This window comes from Ambystoma mexicanum, chromosome 6p (assembly GCF_040938575.1).
Source record: "Ambystoma mexicanum isolate Mex_15411 chromosome 6p, UKY_AmexF1_1, whole genome shotgun sequence".
NCBI lineage: Eukaryota > Metazoa > Chordata > Amphibia > Caudata > Ambystomatidae > Ambystoma > Ambystoma mexicanum.
This window is the reverse complement of record NC_090935.1, coordinates 818749759-818769497: the sequence shown is the minus strand read 5'-3', so window position 1 is coordinate 818769497 and position 19739 is coordinate 818749759. Positions and strand designations below refer to the sequence as shown.

At 43.8% G+C, this 19739-nt stretch overlaps 1 protein-coding gene across 1 annotated transcript in view; it reads left to right on the top strand.

The window, feature by feature from the left end:
• SLCO4C1 (solute carrier organic anion transporter family member 4C1) overlaps positions 1 to 19739 on the top strand; it is an 812270-nt gene that overhangs the window by 533926 nt on the left and 258605 nt on the right. The window contains exon 8 of the mRNA XM_069625459.1: positions 17175 to 17370. Coding sequence (XP_069481560.1) covers positions 17175 to 17370 — 196 coding nt within the window. The remainder of the gene's footprint in view (positions 1 to 17174; positions 17371 to 19739) is intronic.

The following is a 19739-nucleotide window of genomic DNA, read 5'->3' as shown; positions in this document are numbered from 1 at the left end:
ACAGATTTTCACATGTACATAGCCTCCTTGTTCAGTGCTGGCCAAGTGATCACTTCCATCTGAAATACAAGCGATCAAATGTGCCATCAAGGAGGGTACCCTCTGTCTGAGAACCCCTCTGTCAGGTCCAGGCATCAGACTCTGTCACTGGGCCTCTAAGGTCACATTAGTCCACTGTTCACAATGATGAGCTCATTGGATTCGCCCAGAGCAGGTTCAACTGGATTACGAGCCAAGGCGGCTTTTACCACAGGCTGTGTAAGCAGAGAGCAAATAAAGTTCTGAGATGCTTTTTTATTCAGGTGTTGTAGTGGACGATTCTTGGTTTTCTTTACCTGGTTACACTGATGTTTCCTACCCAAGGGAACTTTCAAAATCTGTATTTCCCCCTTACTTTTGTGCAGACTGATGTTGCGTCCTGTTTGCTAGTTACTTAGGGCCTCCCCACATATAATTTCAAGAGGAGAAATTAGCCCGTCCTTTGGTGGCAAAACCACCTCAATGCTATGCAACAAAACAGGAAGAGATTTACTCCCTAGAGTGGGTGCAAGTATTTTTCATAAATCACTGCTGTGTCTATCTCGAAGAGATCAGGTGGCCCATAGACAAGCTTTGAGCAAGATTCACACCGTTGGGGCAAAACAGAATGTGTCTTAGTTTCTTCTTTAATGCCATCATAGAGGGAAACGAGAATGCATAGAACTTGATTAATTTCAACCAGAAGCTTGTCTTGTGGTTCCCCATTTCTCTGGTGCATTTGTTGCATTACTGAAGAAAGCCATGTAGTGGGTAGGGAGATCAGTGTCGACTCATACGAGGATATGGAGGAAACAAAGTCACATAGGTTTCTCTGTGCCAAGTCCGGCTCCGCATCCATGAGACTTAAGTCATTAGCATTCTCATGTATCGACAGCAGAGAGAATTGTCTTCTCTGTCCCCTATCAAGTGCGCTGGGCATAGGTTCTAGAAGTATGGGTGTTGCCAGCTGTAATTTACATGATTGGTAGTGCACCCTCGGTTCCCCACTTCATTCAAAGCACAGCCACGACCAGAGCAAAGAATGAAGCATTGTAATTTTTTCCGTGCATTTCTGGTCCCTTGGTAGTTCCCTTGGCAGGGTGAGATTGAGTCCACCCCCCCTTGTGGAACATCCCCATCAAAAGGCAGGAGGGCCAACTCACTACGATACACCAAAGTCAAGGGGCCTTCACCTGGGGGCATGGGGAGTGGGAGATTAATAGCCGCCAGCATGTCAGCATCAGAAATGTGTTCACAATTAGCTATCGGCGCTGATTTATGGCCACTTCTTAGTTCGTACATGTGCTATGACCTTGTTTTTCAGTAAGGATAAAATCAAAGACAAAATCAGCAAGTCTTTGCAACCTTATTGATAATTGTTGAGCCACAGCACGGAGGACAAAGGTTCAGGCAAAATGGGAAAATTCCTTTCTTGTGCAGTTGCACCGCTGAATCAGGCAGCCCAGCCTCCTACCTTCAGAAGAACTGCAACATGTAAGACAATTAAAGCGAGCGGCAACAGGCCTCCACGCCCTTGGTCGAGCAGGATGCCTTTGACGAGTAATGGAGGGAGCACTTAAACTCACTGCAGCAATATGCGTGAGATACAAAGGTTGCAGGCCGATAGAATGTTCTGCTCTGTCCACTAGCTAATTACCAATTAACAATGAAATGGACATAAATACTTTGACTTGTGCCGAACAGTCAGCTTTGTTTTCTGCTTACCAGTCACAGCAGAGCGTAATGGAGGAAATGCAGGCTCCTGCTGAAAACCCGTCTCCTGACAGGTCCACAACGAACCACAATAAACCACTCTGTCCCACTCAGCATCTGTGCAGTGCTCCACGCGTTAATGCAGTCTTTAAGTAGTCGCAGGATCTCCCAGCAGTGTAGTGCCTCCTACAAACAATAGGCACTATGGAAAGACTTCTCAGTTCGAAGGACCACAATAGACCACTCTTTCCCACTCAGCATCGATGCCTGAATGTAATATGTAACTCTCCTTCACAGAGACCACTTAATAAGCAGTCTTAGGGCCTGGCTGATGCTTTGTGGGTGCCTTACTCTGATTCCATTCTGTTTTTGGCTTGGTTTTGGGTGACATTTAGAGGGATTTGTGTATATTGTGTATATTTTGTAATTGTTATTTGGGCTAGTTGTTGGTTTTCTGAGGGGTTTATTTGGAGTTTTCCTTTGACACCCAACTCGTGATATGGATTTAGAGTGTACTGCCTTTGTACTGTAGTCCTTTGTTTGTTTCTGACGTAGTTCCCCACCCAACCCCTTAGCATTTGCTTCAGGCTATCGAGTGTCTCTTTACCTTTGTGCTGGCGCCCATCTCTCCCTGCTTCTTCCTCCGTTCCTGAATGTAATATGTATCCATCCTGCACAGAGATGACTTGATAAGCAGTGGTAGGGCCTGCCTGATGCTTTTTGAGTGCCTTACTTTTATTCCAATCTGTTTTTTGGCTTGGTTTTTGGTGCCTAATGGAGGGATTTGTGTGCATTTTGCAATAGATTTTTGGGCTAGTTGTGGTTTACCTTTGACTCCCAGCCTGATTTTTGAGCTGGTCTGTATATAGATTGCCCTTCTTTGTACTCTAGTCCTTTGTTTGTTTCTGTCCTTTTTCCTTGCCCCACCCAACCCCTTAGCAATTGGTTCATGTAGCCAGGTGTCTCTTTGCCTCTGTCCTGCGGCCATCTCCCCCTGTTTCCCCTTCCCATCCACCTTCATCCATCCCCTGACCCACCCTCCCCACTCCTCCCCTGCCGGTCCGTTTGGTTCCCATTGGTCCGTGCCCCCACTTGACTGGAACAGCTGCAGCTCAGTGGGCCTTCCAGCGCAACCTTGCCCAGGCAGCCATTGGCTAAGGGCTAGTGGCATCTCCCTACTGAGCAGCTCCACTCCCTGTTTGCCTGTGTTCACCTGGGATGCCGGACGCAGAAAAACTACAGCGACAGATAAGGTAAGTCTGGTGTGGGTCGGGAGTAAAGCTATTACTGTACTCCAGTAAAACCCCACCACTCTTACGACCTAAAATCATATACCTACAGGCATTTAACCTACCTGGATTAGTCAGCCATATTTTGCATTTAGCCTAATTGTCTAATGTAGCCATATTTTTAATTTTGCCTAATTGTGTAAGGTAGCCATATTTTGCATTTAGCCTAATTGTGTAAAGTAGCCACATTTTGAATTTAGCCAAACTGAATTAGTCAGCTATATTTTGCATTTAGATTAATTTTGTAAGGTAGCCATATTTTGTATTTAGCCTATTTGTATAAGGTAGCCATATTTTGCTTTTAGCCCTTTTGTTCAAGGTAGCCATTTCTCGCATTTAGCCTAACTGTGTAAGGTAGTCTGTCCTTGTTTTTAGCCCTTTTTCTTAAGGTAGCCATTTCTCACATTTAGCCTGTGTAAGATAGCCCTACCTTGCTTTTAGCTCATTTGTGGCAGTCAGCCATATCCTGCATTTGGCCTAATTGTGTAAGTTATTATGCATTCATCTAGCACTTAGATCGCCTGTGAAACATAGCACTGCACCATCTACATATATGCAACCCAGGAAGTAGACATTGTTGTTTGTACAGCTAACCCTTTTCTCCTCTTGCACACTGCACCTTCTCAGCTTAGCAGATGGCACAGGCTCACTTCCGCACACCCTGAACTCACATATAACAGAAACACTAATGCACATCCCCTCTGCCATAAGATTGAAGCTACTTTTAATGACAGAAATTCGAACTGTAGCGTCCCACATAACTCTCTATCTCTTCAAACACAACCCCCCTGTATTCCATAGTACACCTATGTTGCACCCATAAACACTCCATTTAGACATGGGTGAGTAGCAGGGTCTTGGGCACTCTCGCATTACTTTAATGGCAGAAATGCACATATGCATAATAGCTCCTCCCAAATTCTCCCAAATATTTGGACTCCGGTCCCTCTGAGGGCGTTCAACCAAAAGCGTGTTGGGACCATAAATTGGTGAAAGGCGCTACAACAAATGACAACATGAATGAACAAATGAATTGTGGTTTATTCTCATGAGGAGTAAGAGGGCAACTGACCTCAATATCAACTCCCCTTTGCAGACTCATGGGATGGAAATAAGTCGCTGGCCCTAAGGTCATAGTGGAGTAAAGTCAGAACGCTGCCTGTCCCCGTAACACACTGACTTGATGTAGCACAGTATTGCATGTCGGGGTGCAGGGCAGTGTCTAATTCTTACAAATAGGAAACTCCAGGAACCTGCCAAGACCTTCAGGATCATGTTTTCCAGAACTACACCTCCTAACCCACCAGGTTTGGCCACCTGATGGGCCACCTAGTCCCGGGCGACTGGCCTTGCTCCAGATCAAATATATATTTTATTTGTACACACTCGCGCCAGTTGAAAATCATAATTGCCATGATGCAGCATCTCAAATAATATATATTCATAGTCAGAACAAATAATTTCTCGTAATTTAATACATATTCACATATGTTTTAAAACACATATAGTTTTACGAAAACATGCCTATTTGGGAAATATTATAAAGTGGGTGCCAAAGTATTGTGAAATTGGTGCCTGAAATTTGTGCCAATACATGTTTCGTCCACATTGACTTTTCCAATTCAAATAATGTATCCTATTCCTTCATTTGTATAAATAGTATGATTACTTGGTCTTGATATAGCAAAACAAAATGATACAAACTGTTTGTGTAACCCTAATTACAAAGTGGTGCTGTGGTACACATTTATAAAATAGCTTATGCAGAATCATTTGATGTCTACACTAGATCATCCCTACACTGAACCTTGTACATTTCAATTTTTAGAATATCAAATTAAATTATTATCATTTAGAAGTGACTCAGAAAAGTTCATTGTGCCATCAAGTTCTAATGTATTTCTGGTTGTTTCAGTGACTTCAGTTGTTGCCTTTTGAAAATGATAGTACTTTTCATCTTGTATTCTTTTTAAGGAAGCTCATAGTATGGAATGTTTGATTAATTTGAATGTGAGTACTCAAGCAAGTTATATATATATATAGGATTCTTTACGGGTATAGGGTTAGAGTGCCTTTGCTGAGTGACACACGCAGCGTGGCTATTTATATATTCATTCAATTTAACTCAGAAATTGGCGCTAGGGATGATTTGTTCTAACCCCAAAACTAATAATTGTCCAGATACAAAATATATTTCCCTCCTGTTGCAGACAAGAGCATTGGAGTGATCTATACAGCTCCCAAAATCTAGTGACTGTGGGGAAACACTCTTGTGAAGAAACTTGTTGACATCTGTGAAGGTGTTCCCTAGGTACACCAGCCCTCAGTTGCTACTGTCATCTTCTGTCCCTGCACCCACATTCTCCAGTGAAGTGTGTGAGCCCACACCTATGCCACCCCTTACTCCCTCCACAAGAATTTCCTTTGTCTAGATATCTTCTACAGTCAGCTGACGTATCTCCCCTATTCTTGATTCCATCACTTTATTACGACAGTATTTACAGTGTGGGCCTTTTCTGGGCAGGGACTTATTGCCCGGTCCCACCTGGATCCGCCTCTTTGAAGGGGAGTTGTCTCCCTTCCCCCACACCACCTACCTCCAGTTCCCTCCGTCAGCTTCCTCATTCACCCGACACAGTTCTACTTCATCCTCTGCCACTTTGCTTTGTGGATGTTCCTATGGTGTCTCGCCCCCAAACCCCTTAATGGCCTTTACCGTGCCCCCACCAGCCGACTCGTTGCCAGCCCCCATAGAAACATTTTCTTTTCTGCCCAGAAAGTGCAGCGTGGTAAACCCCCACGTTGCACTTGCAGCATGGTAAAGTCAAATCACACCAAATCACACCAAATCACACCATTCCTTTCCTGGGTGACAATTCTCCTGACGTTAAGGGTGAATTGATTCAACCCTTCCTGCCAAGGGGAGGAGAATATGAGTAAATTCTAAATGGGACTCCTCTCTGACACCTGAAATAGGTCTACACCAGTCTCAGTTCTCTCACCTGCTCAAAAAAGCCCCAGACCCCCTATTATGTTAACAGTCCTCGCAGTTATCAGATCAGTCACCTCTCAGTCGTGCAGTCATTAAGGAACCGCTACTCACAGACAGTGTCCCAGTGGACATCAAACTGCCATTTATAAGTAGCCCCCCCCCCGCACAGCAGTATAGGACTACTCGGCCAGCGAGAGGTCAACATGGCATCACACCAGGAACTATGGCGCTCAGAGCTTAACCTTTTCAGAGCCAGGCAGCCTTGCTTGTCTATTTCCTGTCTAGTAAAATAGTAACCAGCATATTGAGTCGACAATATGACATGGGGGCTACATGAACACAGCTGCACACAATGAAAAGGTATTTGATATTATGAGGCCTGGAACCTGGTGCTCATGTCTATCCACCCTACCACTGTTTTCAAAATGTTAAAGAAGTTTCATCACACTCTTCAAAGATATAACTGTGTATATTCACGTGTTTGACTCATTATACATACTTAAGGAACATTATAAATTAAATACGTTTTTGATGAGTGTGTTTCCATATTTATGACCGAACAGTTGTCATTAAGCTCCAGATGTTCTCCTATTTTAGTCTCCATGAATAAGGTATAAGGTAGCAGAAGCACATCTGAGATGCCAGGCTCGTACCCTTACTATCTCCCGTGCAAATCTTTTGGAATCTGGCCCATAACATCTAAATAATATAAATACATGCCTTAGCTGTATTCAGCATGCGACCGTGTGCCAAGCTGGTCCTGCTTTGGGAGAATTGGAGCTGTGATTCCAGGTCATGCTAAACAGATGCAAATCAGCACCAGATACATTTTGAAAACATTGGTAATATGCATTAACCATTTAGCCAAGTACCTGTTATGACGGGGAGTTCTCTAGTGTTCTCTTTCCAATACTTGGTTGGAGGCACTATTTTGAATATAGCACCTAGAATCCAGGGCAACAGAGAAAGTGATATAGGCACAAAAGGCCTGTTCTAACGAAGTCAGAAAGTTTAAACCCATTTGACGTATAGCAGATGCATTGCCAAATGATCTGCCCCTATTACTTTTGGTTCTGGTGTTTTTTGGTAGCATAAGCCACCAAATATCACCAAAACATTCTTACTGTAAAGGAGAAAGAGGAGTTCGAGAGCAATGTATGGCATTGGCATGGCGACTTATTGACGCTTGGTGATGAAATGACCGACGCACCAGCTGTGCCTTGTTTTTTTATGTGCTTCCACCAGTCGACAACGTGCTTTAATGAGTTCCTCAAGAAGGGAGAGCACACGCTCATCCTGAAGGCAGAAGCATCTTTTCGGACGGCAGAAGAGGTGAGTCCCCATGAAGTTATAATGTGAAAGGCAATTAGAACGTTTTACTTACAGCACCAGGAGTACTTCCACCACCGATTGTAACAGAGTTTGTAAAAAGCCCTGTGCAACGGCACAACTCACAGCAACCTGCACCCCACTGCACAGTGCATTGTCAGCACTAATCCACACTCCTGGATACCCCCTGAGCACTAATCCACACTGTTGGATGCCTCCTGCACCCAGGTGATACTCTCACCATGACAACCTACAGTAAGGGAGAGAGAGAGAGTGCACTTATTATAGCAGGGACTCTCCTAGCAATCCACACCCCTAAGCACGCACAGTAAATGGGAGTTCAAACAGCACAGCAACCTGCACCCCTATGACTCAGGGTGCTTACAGTAATGAAGGACAAACCAAGCTCTGCTTCAGTGAGTAATGTATGCACACCTACAGCAGCGCTGTGCTTACACCCCATCACACATATGGATGGAGCACTCAACACCACAAGCACCACCCGATTCTTGTAGCAACCTGCGGGATCTGCACCCGAAGTGCCCGCATGAGTAACTTAGTTCTTGCAGCAGTCTGCACCCCAATGTATCCAGATATGTGCATGCACCCTGGGGATAATGACACCAGCTTCAATGGAGGCAACTTGCAGCTTCTGTCCTTGCAGCTTGCTGTTTTCCTGGGGCATCCAGAGCTGTAGAAAGTGCATTCAAAGTACTGTGAGGGGTCAGTAATGTGAGGCGGACAACTGCTTATAGTTTTCTCAGTATTGACATTTTATTAATAAAAGAAAATGCAAAGAGAATCTAACTAAGCCTACTCTATCTGGGAGTTCCCTACCTATTCTAGGTTTTAATGAAAAATCTCCAAGTATTTGCAAAACTGGCCCTCACACTAAACAACAACACATTCTAAGTAAATCATAAACAACATAAATAAATGTTTACCTTATAACCACTGACATGGATAGCTTCCACTTGTCCTGGGTAGATCCCTTTCCCAGGAATGTCCAAAGTCAATTATTCACAAAGAAAAGTAAAGTCTTGAACCAGTTCTTGAAAGTTCCAAAACAAATAAAAGTTCAACCAAACAGAAATCCACTGGTAACAGTTCTTTCTCTGTTGGTTGAAAAGTTCCCCTTCCAATTTCCACAAAGAAAACAGCACTAATGGTAACACTGGATAACCTCCTTCCAGGATAAGCTTGACAAAGTTCAAAACAATAGTACCACTTCTGATTCAACAACTGTTCTTCTTTTTGTAACTTCTACAGCCCGTTTGGTATAACTTGTCAGGATGCTGCTTCTAAGGGTGTTTCTTCCCTCTTAGCAACTCCCTTCTGCTAATGGCAGTCTGAAAGCAGGCTTCCTTGCTTCACAGTGTACTACTGCTTCAACCACCTTGAATATGTTTTCTGACATTATTATATACAACCACAGTTCTGTCAGTTCTACTGCTGCTCGATATTTTGAGGATTTATTAGGCAATTTAAAGACAAGACTTGTGGACCTCCACAACTAGGCAACGCACACTTCCTTCCTATGCCACAAGAAAGGGGCAGCCTCTTTGCCGCTTCTGTCCATTTTACAGCTACCACCAGAATCTGCCTTGGCTTCTAGACTGCTTCTTTCTCTCAGCTTCAACAGTCTCAGCTCTACAGATTGTCGATTAGTTCTTTTAACAACCACCCAGCTCCCTTCCCACCTTGTTTCCAGCAGTCACCCTTGTATCAGAAGATACTGAATTGTTATCAACTTTGACAACTTTAAAATATAAGTGGTTAGTTCTTATTAGGGTTGGTTTCACGTTAGGAAGGGTTTTTCTACGGGCTTGGGTAGTGCTTGCTCTTATCATTACTTCAGCAACTTATGCAATTAAAAAGTACTTTATTCTGGATGTTACAAGATTCAAGTTTCACTTTAGAAACAAAATTATGTGCACGCAACCACTCTTTGATGGAGCATTCCAACTCTTGCGCTCCCTTTCATTAATTCTAAATTTGGCTATAACCTGAATCGGGAATCACCATGATTCTCAGTTGACCTTTCTTCGATGTAATAGCCTTGCAACAATTCAGGAAAATTAGCTGCTACCTTTCGAGTGATTACAAGTAGCGTTTTCACTCTTAATTGGAGACACGCGACCACTCTGGTAAAGCAATTCACTACAACAATGGAAAGTTAAAGGTTTTTTCTGTATGCAAGCACTTGCAACTTGTTTTATTTATTTTTTATTTATTTATTACATTTGTATGGCGCACAAAGAGCCGGTGGGCATTGAGGCACTGTTGCTGGCAGGGAACTTAGTTACAGGGTGGGTACAGCTGGGGAATGCATTTACACATTTGTACAAGAAACATTAGGGTGCATAGATGGTAAGAGCACAAGTTACAAATACATTTGAGGTTTCTCAGGCTACGCTGCTGCTTGTGGCAAACATTATGCGAAGAGCACAGTTTTCATGGCCTTGCGGAATGCCATGAGGGATACCTCTCCTCAGAGGGTAGGAAGTAGGGCATTTGAGTGTGAGAGTGCGAGGTAAGGGAAGCTAGAGCCACCTGTTCTAGTTCTTTTTACCAAGGGCACAAAAAGCATGTTGGCGTAGGGTGATCTAGTTGGTCTTGTGGAGTTAGAGGTATGGATCCTTTGTGATAGGCATTCAGGTGCGGTGAGGTGGATGCACTTGTGGGTCAGAGTCAGTGCCTTGAATATGATCCTTTCTTTTATTGGGAGCCAGTGGGCTGATTTCCTGGCCGCGGTGATGTGCTCTCTTTTGGAAATGCCTTTGGCCACACAGAGCGTGTTATTCTGGATGACTTGTAGTCTTTCCAGGTTTTTGGTGGACGTCCCTAAGAAGAGTACATTGCAATAGTCTAGCCTTGAGCAGGTGATGGCTCTTGCTATGTTGGTGCAATTCTCTGGAGAGAAAGGGCCTAGCTGCGTTAATTAGTTTAGCATGGTAAGCTGCAGAAGAGGCGATTGCGTTGATTTGTCTATTCATGGATAGGTTTGAGCCCAGGTAGACTCTGAGGGTTTTGACTGAGTCCGTGACAGGTATTTTAATAGTGTCAATAGTGAAGGGGCTGAACTGTGTATCAAGGTTTTTTAGTGTGCCAGGGGATCCTACCAGAAGGAGTTCTGTCTTGTCAGAATTCATGCATAATCCGTTGTCTAACCAAACAATAGGGCAAAATCTACAAAGTTGATTGCCCTTAGTAGATTACATTCACACAAAAAGAGTAGGCAACACACATCTGTGTTATATGCTATGAGCAGCCGAAAAAAACCCAAGAGAGGTCCAGTTGGTAAAACCAAACCCAAGAGTAACTGTGGTGTAGACTCTGATTATAAATAAAATGAGAAAGAAGGCTGTGGCGGAAGACATAAGGATAGAGCGAAAAAGAGGTACTATCCCTGCCTACTGTGCACTCTCAACTAGGTTGCAGTGTTACAACGCCTGTCTCAAAGTGACAGAATAAGAATGAAATTACCAACTTCTATGATGTGTAATACATTCAGCCTTATAGGTCCAGTACAACTCTCTTCCAGATTAATTGAAATCGGAAGAGACTACGAGTAAAAGAAGAAGCACACCAGGGAGGATAAAACGGTTACATTTCTTGCTTTTTAGAAAACTCGTGTGGCATCTAATGGGATAGACAATCCTTTAATAACCCATTGATTGTCACACTGACCCTGGGTTGCTAGGGTTAAAATGACACAAACATACAGGAAGTGGATACATTCCTATTCCAACACAAAGACAATACAGTCACCGCTTCCCATGCAGGGCTTATTTTTACTAACGGGAAGTAGGACAATATAAAACGGTTTGTTCAAGCTAAAGAATAGGCACATTGGTGCCTTTTTAGATGTAACAAACACCTTTGACTGGTTTCAGTGGCCTAACTTTGATAAAGCCACATTCATCAGGACAGTCTAAGCTTCCTCAAAAGCTGGTATATTTCGTAAATCGGAGACCAGTTTATGAGAAAATAAAAAACGGTAGATGGAGTAGTACGTTACCACCTTTCCCTTGGTGTCATAGGACTGGAACAGTCTGGGAAGGAGCCAGCAGTTTTCCTTCCCCTGAGGTTTAAAGCAGAATATGCCTCAAAATGTGGCACGGCTTAGCTGACCAGTCCACGTGGTGTTCATTTGTTGACATCCTTCAAGGACATCTCCTGGATTACAACAAAAACACCCGACACGCGCTCGTGTCCACACCACAGTTACTCTTGGGTTTGGTTTTACCAACTGGACCTCTCTTGGGTCTTTTTCGGCTGCTCATAGCCTATAACACAGATGTGTGTTGCCTACTCTTTTTGTGTGAACATAATCCGTTGTCTGCCATCCAAGCTTGTATGGTGTTTTAGATGTTGTCGAGAGTAGTAGAGTCTGTGTCATAGTTACCAGTGAGGGTGAGAAGGATCTGTGTATCATTGCGTAATTGGTGTAGGAGATACCCATTGCATCGAGGATGAGGAAGAGCAGGCGAGTAAAGATGTTATATATGTACATGATACATTTTCTTTGTTGTCTATACTTCCCACAGCAACAAACAACTTTACTCACTTCTACTTCTATGCAAGTTCAAATAGAGAGGGTTGCAGTTACCAGCAAGGAGCTTTTAGTGAATTGGAGTACGTAGCTTTACTCACCAGCTCCAAAACACTGCAGTTGCGTGTGAATTCCACTTCCGACTTTTCTTCCTGCTACTACTACTTCAGGCACTCTTGGGAACCACACCCCACTGCAGCACGATTGTCGTTGATGTGGTCTTGACCACAGAGACTCTCCTTATCTCCTGCTTCCCTCAGCTTGCTTCTGAACGCGGGCCTCGTGTAGCTCCACAACCTCAGCTCTGTAGGCACAGCTATTAGGCACACCTGGGGAACAAATTAACTTCTTCAACTCTGTCTGAGTGCAGCCAAAGTCAGACAAGGTTTGTGAACACAGGTGCTACTCAGAACCTGCATTTGATATTTGCTTGTCTCTTGACTCGGCATCCCTTAAGTGGTCACACTTCCTCATTAATTGCCAGCCTTGTGCTCTTGAATGTCCTTTACTTCTGTATGCCTCCTGAGCCCTCTTCTTCGTCACAGTCCCTGAGGGATTCTGGGACATGTAGTTCATTTTAAGAAAATGTGTTTTTTCCACTTCGTTCCCACTTTTGAGGGTGGTTGTTAATATTTTTAAAAGGGGATTTGTGAGTTTTGGTTTTATTTGAGACAGAACATGCAGATAAAGCAACCCTCTGACCATTCCCTGTAGTTTAGCCTTGATACTGAGGGAGACCTTTAAGCTCAGGGTTAAAAAAACATGTTTGTTTGATAAAATAGCTTTAGACATGTCAATCTTTGGTTTTAGTAGTTTGGTTTTAACTGTAGGCTGAAAACCATTTGACTGACAACAAGCCATAACCTCTTGCTGGAGAGGTAATATCCCTTTCAATTGAAAAATATCGTCTCATCCTCTGGAATCCACGCACTACTCTGGGCCTTATCTCCACCCAGGTGATCCACCTGAAGAACATCACCCCCAGGATTGGCATCAGGAAGTATCTGCCCTCTCCTGGCCACCTGAGAAGAGACTTTACCCTTATCTAGAGCATGCTTGCTCCGTCTATACCCTGTGGCACTTGCACCATGGATTGCATGCCATGCATCACCTGGTGCATAAGCTGTGCCACGGCAACTCAGTCCCGGTGACACCTGCAGCCCCTTTTACAAATACACCTGCATTGGGTGCACCTGCGTGAAGAGTAGTTTTGTGCACAGGACACCAACGACTCGTGCACTTGGGTACCCTCACCCGGAACTCTTCCCTTTTAGATTGTTAGTTTGGGCTGGGAACAAGACGGTACATGCACAGGCTCACAACTGCTCCAATACTTCTCAGAGTAACAGGGACGTGCCTGGAGGGTGTGAGAATTGGGTTTTAATGATGGCTGAGTGTTCTTTGCAGAGGTTTCCTGCTGAGAAGCAAGATCTGTGAAATGTACTGTGTACTGTGGACCAAAAGCAAATGTAACATTAACACTGAGCGACTATTGCAAAGCACGTGCCAATGCATGGATCGTGGCATAAAGTGCTTAAGTGGAAGTAAGGCTGTTTGACACCTGCTTATGCTAGAAAACACCTGCCACTTGTCCCTACCATAACAGTCACCTGTCTCCCCCCCAATGTCCCCATGCCAGGGCAGTGAAGACTCCCACTGTACTAGGATTTTGAGGCTATGGTATGGGAGCAGTGCACTATATATCTTAATGGGACTGGGTACAGTTGGACACCTGATGCATGTCCTTAAGAGGTGTTACCATTTATAAAGCTCACTCAGGCCTCTGTCGAGGCACCTAGGCTCTACTTCTGTAGCAAAGAGCAAAGTGTCCCACGCAGTATTTATTGATAATTGAAGTCGGCTTTTTGTAATTTCCAAAATCTAGCAGGGTTGTGTACCCCAAAAGCAACCCCTCTGCAGCAAATCACTGTAATGGGCCGACTATTCGGCCACAATGTCCTACAAGCGGTTGACAAGGGTTGAATTTCCATGGGACCCACTGTAGTAGATCCCAATTAACTAACACCTGCATGCCTGAAAGGTTGCAGCTGTTTCCTGCGGGGATTTAACTGTCAGAAGCCACAGGACCTGTTATGTGATTTGTGTATGTTGTTTCTCGATTTTCAAGAGTGTGGAAAGTAGTTGTTTTATTTCTCGATAACCAAACTATGTACTAGCTTGTGACCTTGCTTCCTGCAAGCATGGCCCTCCAAAGTGAAGGAAGCACAGACTGACTCCCCCTTGGTGGGGGGGGGGGTCTTGTGTGGGTCGGGGGCTTGAGTCTGACGTTTTTTTGGGGGTTGTCCAACACAGATATCTGGGTGCTGAGTTTGTGTTTGGGGTGTACAGTCGTGAGGTGGGATTGAGGAGGTGACATGACCTACGGTTTGGTCCTCTGATTCAGCATTTAGCTGACCCAAAGTCTGGTCCTCCTAGCTAGGAATCAGACAAAATGTCTGAGTAAGCAGACTTGTATTCACTTTCAGATCACATAGGACTAAAGCACAAATTTGTTCTAATGCACTGAGGAAACATTGGAGTCTTAGTTCCCCTTTCTTCCTTTTCCTTTTCAGAACCTAAGCTCTGTTTTAATATACATGTGATTGTCAAATATGATGTAATATTTGTCTGATTTCACAATAACACTTTTGTGATTGGAGCAATGCTTATCTTGTTCAATATCCCATCTTTGCCAAGACTATGTTGTATATTTTTCTTGTCAAAAGGTTTGAATTGAAAAATACTAAAGATGATTAGTTTAGCAGATACTAAATGATCTGCTAAACTAATACAGCGGACATATGAGTTAAACCACTGCTTTTTGTTATATGTATGGATTGAGTCCACACACCCACCACACCGTCAAGGGACGTCTAGCTTACGTTTGAAGCAATATGTAGAACTTGGATGTAAATTACAGCAGACATACGAGTAGCAATGTACTGTCATGAATTTACCATGTGGTATGAACAACCCCTTTTGTTTCATAATGACATCACCAAGGTGTGCAGACATTGTGTGGGTGGGTTTGTGGGGGGTCGGGGATGGCTTGTGGTGTGAGTTCCACATCGGGTCGAGTATTGGAGGTATACACATTTTTGCAGTGTGCGATGCCGTCCGGCTTGCACATGTGGATCAGTATGTGTGAGCTTTGGTGCCTGTCTGCAGCCCCTCGTGCTCTGCTGGTGTTTTGTGTACCCCAAAAGCAACCCCTCTGCAGCAAAACACTGTAATGGGCCGACTATTCGGCCACAATGTCCTACGAGCGGTTGACAAGGGTTGAATTTCCATGGGACCCACTGTAGTAGATCCCAATTAACTAACACCTGCATGCCTGAAAGGGTGCAGCTGTTTCCTGCGGGGATTTAACTGTCAGAAGCCACAGGACCTGTTATGTGATTTGTGTATGTTGTTTCTCGATTTTCAAGAGTGTGGAAAGTAGTTGTTTTATTTCTCGATAACCAAACTATGTACTAGCTTGTGACCTTGCTTCCTGCAAGCATGGCCCTCCAAAGTGAAGGAAGCACAGACTGACTCCCCCTTGGTGGGGGGGGGGGTCTTGTGTGGGTCGGGGGCTTGAGTCTGACGTTTTTTTGGGGGTTGTCCAACACAGATATCTGGGTGCTGAGTTTGTGTTTGGGGTGTACAGTCGTGAGGTGGGATTGAGGAGGTGACATGACCTACGGTTTGGTCCTCTGATTCAGCATTTAGCTGACCCAAAGTCTGGTCCTCCTAGCTAGGAATCAGACAAAATGTCTGAGTAAGCAGACTTGTATTCACTTTCAGATCACATAGGACTAAAGCACAAATTTGTTCTAATGCACTGAGGAAACATTGGAGTCTTAGTTCCCCTTCCTTTTCCTTTTCAGAACCTAAGCTCTGTTTTAATATACATGTGATTGTCAAATATGATGTAATATTTGTCTGATTTCACAATAACACTTTTGTGATTGGAGCAATGCTTATCTTGTTCAATATCCCATCTTTGCCAAGACTATGTTGTATATTTTTCTTGTCAAAAGGTTTGAATTGAAAAATACTAAAGATGATTAGTTTAGCAGATACTAAATGATCTGCTAAACTAATACAGCGGACATATGAGTTAAACCACTGCTTTTTGTTATATGTATGGATTGAGTCCACACACCCACCACACCGTCAAGGGACGTCTAGCTTACGTTTGAAGCAATATGTAGAACTTGGATGTAAATTACAGCAGACATACGAGTAGCAATGTACTGTCATGAATTTACCATGTGGTATGAACAACCCCTTTTGTTTCATAATGACATCACCAAGGTGTGCAGACATTGTGTGGGTGGGTTTGTGGGGGGTCGGGGATGGCTTGTGGTGTGAGTTCCACATCGGGTCGAGTATTGGAGGTATACACATTTTGGCAGTGTGCGATGCCGTCCGGCTTGCACATGTGGATCAGTATGTGTGAGCTTTGGTGCCTGTCTGCAGCCCCTCGTGCTCTGCTGGTGTTTTTTGTGTGTGATGAGCCACAGCCTCTGCACCAGGCTCAGCCTGCTCTTTTTTTATTCCTGAAACAAGACAAAGATGGACACAGACTTGCCCTGGACAATCACGCATTGCCTCCGCTTTCAGACCTCAATACCGACCTAGTGAATACTAGGGCTCCCTCCAGGGCCTTCTCGGACTGTAGAGTAAACAAGGGGTTTGGCTGATTTGTGCATGGCTCTGGGTTGTCGATGGCCCCCGGCATTGATTGAGAACAAACCCCATGTCCTCTCAGCATGGTGGGCTGCCACTAGCTGTAGGACTACAGTTCACAGAAAGCAACAAAAAAGCAAGAATTTTAGGACATTAAGCACTACTATCTGGGATTATATTTTCCTTCCTTCTCATTCACTTGCACACCCGGGCCCCTTATTACATCCTCATTTAAAACTTTGCACCCTCCTCCTTGCACCCTAGAACCTATAAATGCAAAATGCAAATAACCTCTGTAAACGCCAAACTATTGCCATTGCCAATGCTTGTTTAACTAATGACGTAGATCAGTGAATGTGTCCCTGCTCCATGCAGCGACACATAATACAACCACAATAAACATGTTCGAGTAAAACGAAAGCTAAACAACAATACAGTAAGAAACAAACACGTGTGAGTTACATTTATTCTGAAACTGCATTGTTTTGCCTGCACTGCGTTCCTCTGACAAACACTGGCACACAGTCAATTTAAGGCACGTTATGATTTGGAGATACTGGATAAGTCCTAAAATGTAAATTTTGTATCTTCATTTCCCCCACAGGTGGTGTGTTAATTCCAGGAGCAGTGATAGGCCAAATAGTGGGTGGCATCATTATATCCAAGACCAAAATGAAATGCCGGAACATAATGAAGTACTCGGTGATCGTCGCTGTGGTGTCGTTGGCTCTGTCTTCGGTGTTTCTCTTCACTAAATGTGGGAACCATTCATACGCAGGAGTCTCTGTCAAGTACAATGGGTAAGTAAAGCGAAGGGACTCCTTCCTGTACAGCCTGGGCCCCTCAGACTAATGCCACCTGCACTCGTTTTACAGTAGACACCTATCATGCACTTCCGACGTCACAGACAGTCACTGACACATCCTGCCCACTACTGGACCCAGAGGTTGCTGGCAGGCTGCAGTGTGGGAAGTGGCATTGCATTTGCAAAAGCATTATCATTCTGAACAAATAGTTGGCATAATTGAAAGATTTGTGGATTTTCTGAATTGTAGATAAAAGGTAAAGGGGGTTGGAGTTTTCCTTCGTATTCATGCGTGGCCACGTGGTCTTTGTGATTACGTCACTGCAGCTGCATCACAGCCACTTGAAATGCTCGAGGAATGCAATGTTACTGGCAACATGCTTGTTTCAGGACACACAAAAAGGGAACATGGACACCACTGTTTGCTTCTTCCAGTTTGAGGTTACTCTTTGTGAAAAAAGGTGACGTTAACACATTAACTTGAGAAAGATGGAAACTAGACAGGCAAGGCCAGTGTTGCATCATCCTCGCAAGTAGGGTTCCATGTGTTAAAATCGCGGCAAAAATGGCCGTGAACACAAAATATTGCGGCACAAAGGGCTGTGGTTTTGCCGCCGCAATCCCTGTTAATGATGCGGGGGACATCCCCGGATGCATTATACCATTTAAGGGGAGAGGGGGACACCCCCGCAACTCCCGCTCCTTTTAAATGGTGTAATGGGGTACACCTTTAACGCGGCAAATCACTGTATTTTTGCCGCAGTTTTTTGTAAAGGCGACATTTTTGCCGCAATTTTATCACTGCATACCCGCAAGTAGCAGACCTGTGGTTGGGTGATAATTGGCAGAAGAAGCTGCTCTTACATGCTAGAGGTGACCAACAGAAGATGGGGATATACTGAGAGCAGCTGACGCCCACATCGAATACATCTCACTTAATTGAAACAGTATTGAACATCCACTGTCACACGGCCTAACGTTGTGCATACATTGACATGATTTGAAATGAAAATATTTACAGATTTTTCACAGACAGATCACAGACAAATCAATACACACACATCTGGTCATGAAAGGGGATAACATGCAACCAGGCTTTATTAGCCAGTGAAATCCAGTGTAACATCCGGCTGGCTGGTGCTTCCATCAACTTGACATGTGCTAAGGAAGACATGACATCTACCGGCCACGGTAGTTCCTGAAATTGCTTCTTCTGTCCAGCCAAAGAAACAGAAAAGGGATTTGCCCTCATCTGGACAAGATCCTTTTCTGTTTATGAAGTTGCCAATTTTGTCTTTGTTATAGTTTTGCCCTTGCTTGTGGGAGTGGATGCTCGCTCGACCTGATAGACTCTATTTAATTTGCCCAGTATTTCATATGTCTGATTTGCATTCTATCCAGTCCAGTGACCTCTGATGCCAGCTTCCTGTCTGGGGATGCTATGAGAGCATGTCGCACATGTGTGCTCAACACATCACTTCTTTTGGGCCTTATTTATATTTTTTTTAAATGTCATAAATACCTAATTTTCCAAGTAAATGTATTTCTGTACTGTTGACTACAGAGGTTTACTCTGCATTCTTTTCTAAAAAGGCAAAATAACACAGTTACAATATTGGAAAGAAATGACCCAAAAAATCTCTTCACTCAGTTGTTGATCTACATGTTGACTGAGCAGTTTCCACAAAATCTCATTCAGAGAATTTAGCAGATGCTCTAACTACGTAAAGATCATTCAGAACGCGAAATGATGTTCTACTTAACATTTCTTTATGAAACTGTATATTAAACACCAGTGCAAGTTTATATGCCTCACATCACCTGTAGGAACGAGATTAAGGGATTTTGATAGCTTTATCTAGTAGACATACATACTTGTTACGAACACTGATAGACATCAGAAATAGAAGAGGAATATGGACATTGATAGCCTAGTAGTGTGCAGGGTGCATTGAAACTGGAAGCAAGGAAACAAGCGAGGTCCACAGACATATTCTGCATGGAGAAGCAGACACATCTACATAGGTGAGATTCAAAAAGCTATTAGGCAGTGGTAGAAGTGTACCGAAAAAAGTAGTGAAACTGTAGTCTTGGCAGGAAAGTGGGTAGGAGGAAGCATAGGGCAACATGTGACAAGGTGTTGTGGCCGGGGCATTTGCAATAGTCTAAGTGACTAGTTACTAAGGCTCCTATGGCAACTTTACACTTGCCCAGGGACATCAAGGGGCAAATTCTCTATATAGAATGGTGAATATGGTCATAAAGAGTAGAGGAATAGTAAACAGAAAAAAATATAATTAGTGGAACACCGCTCCTGACCGTTCCCGCTCATTTTGATCACTTAGGGTCTGGGCTGATCAGCTC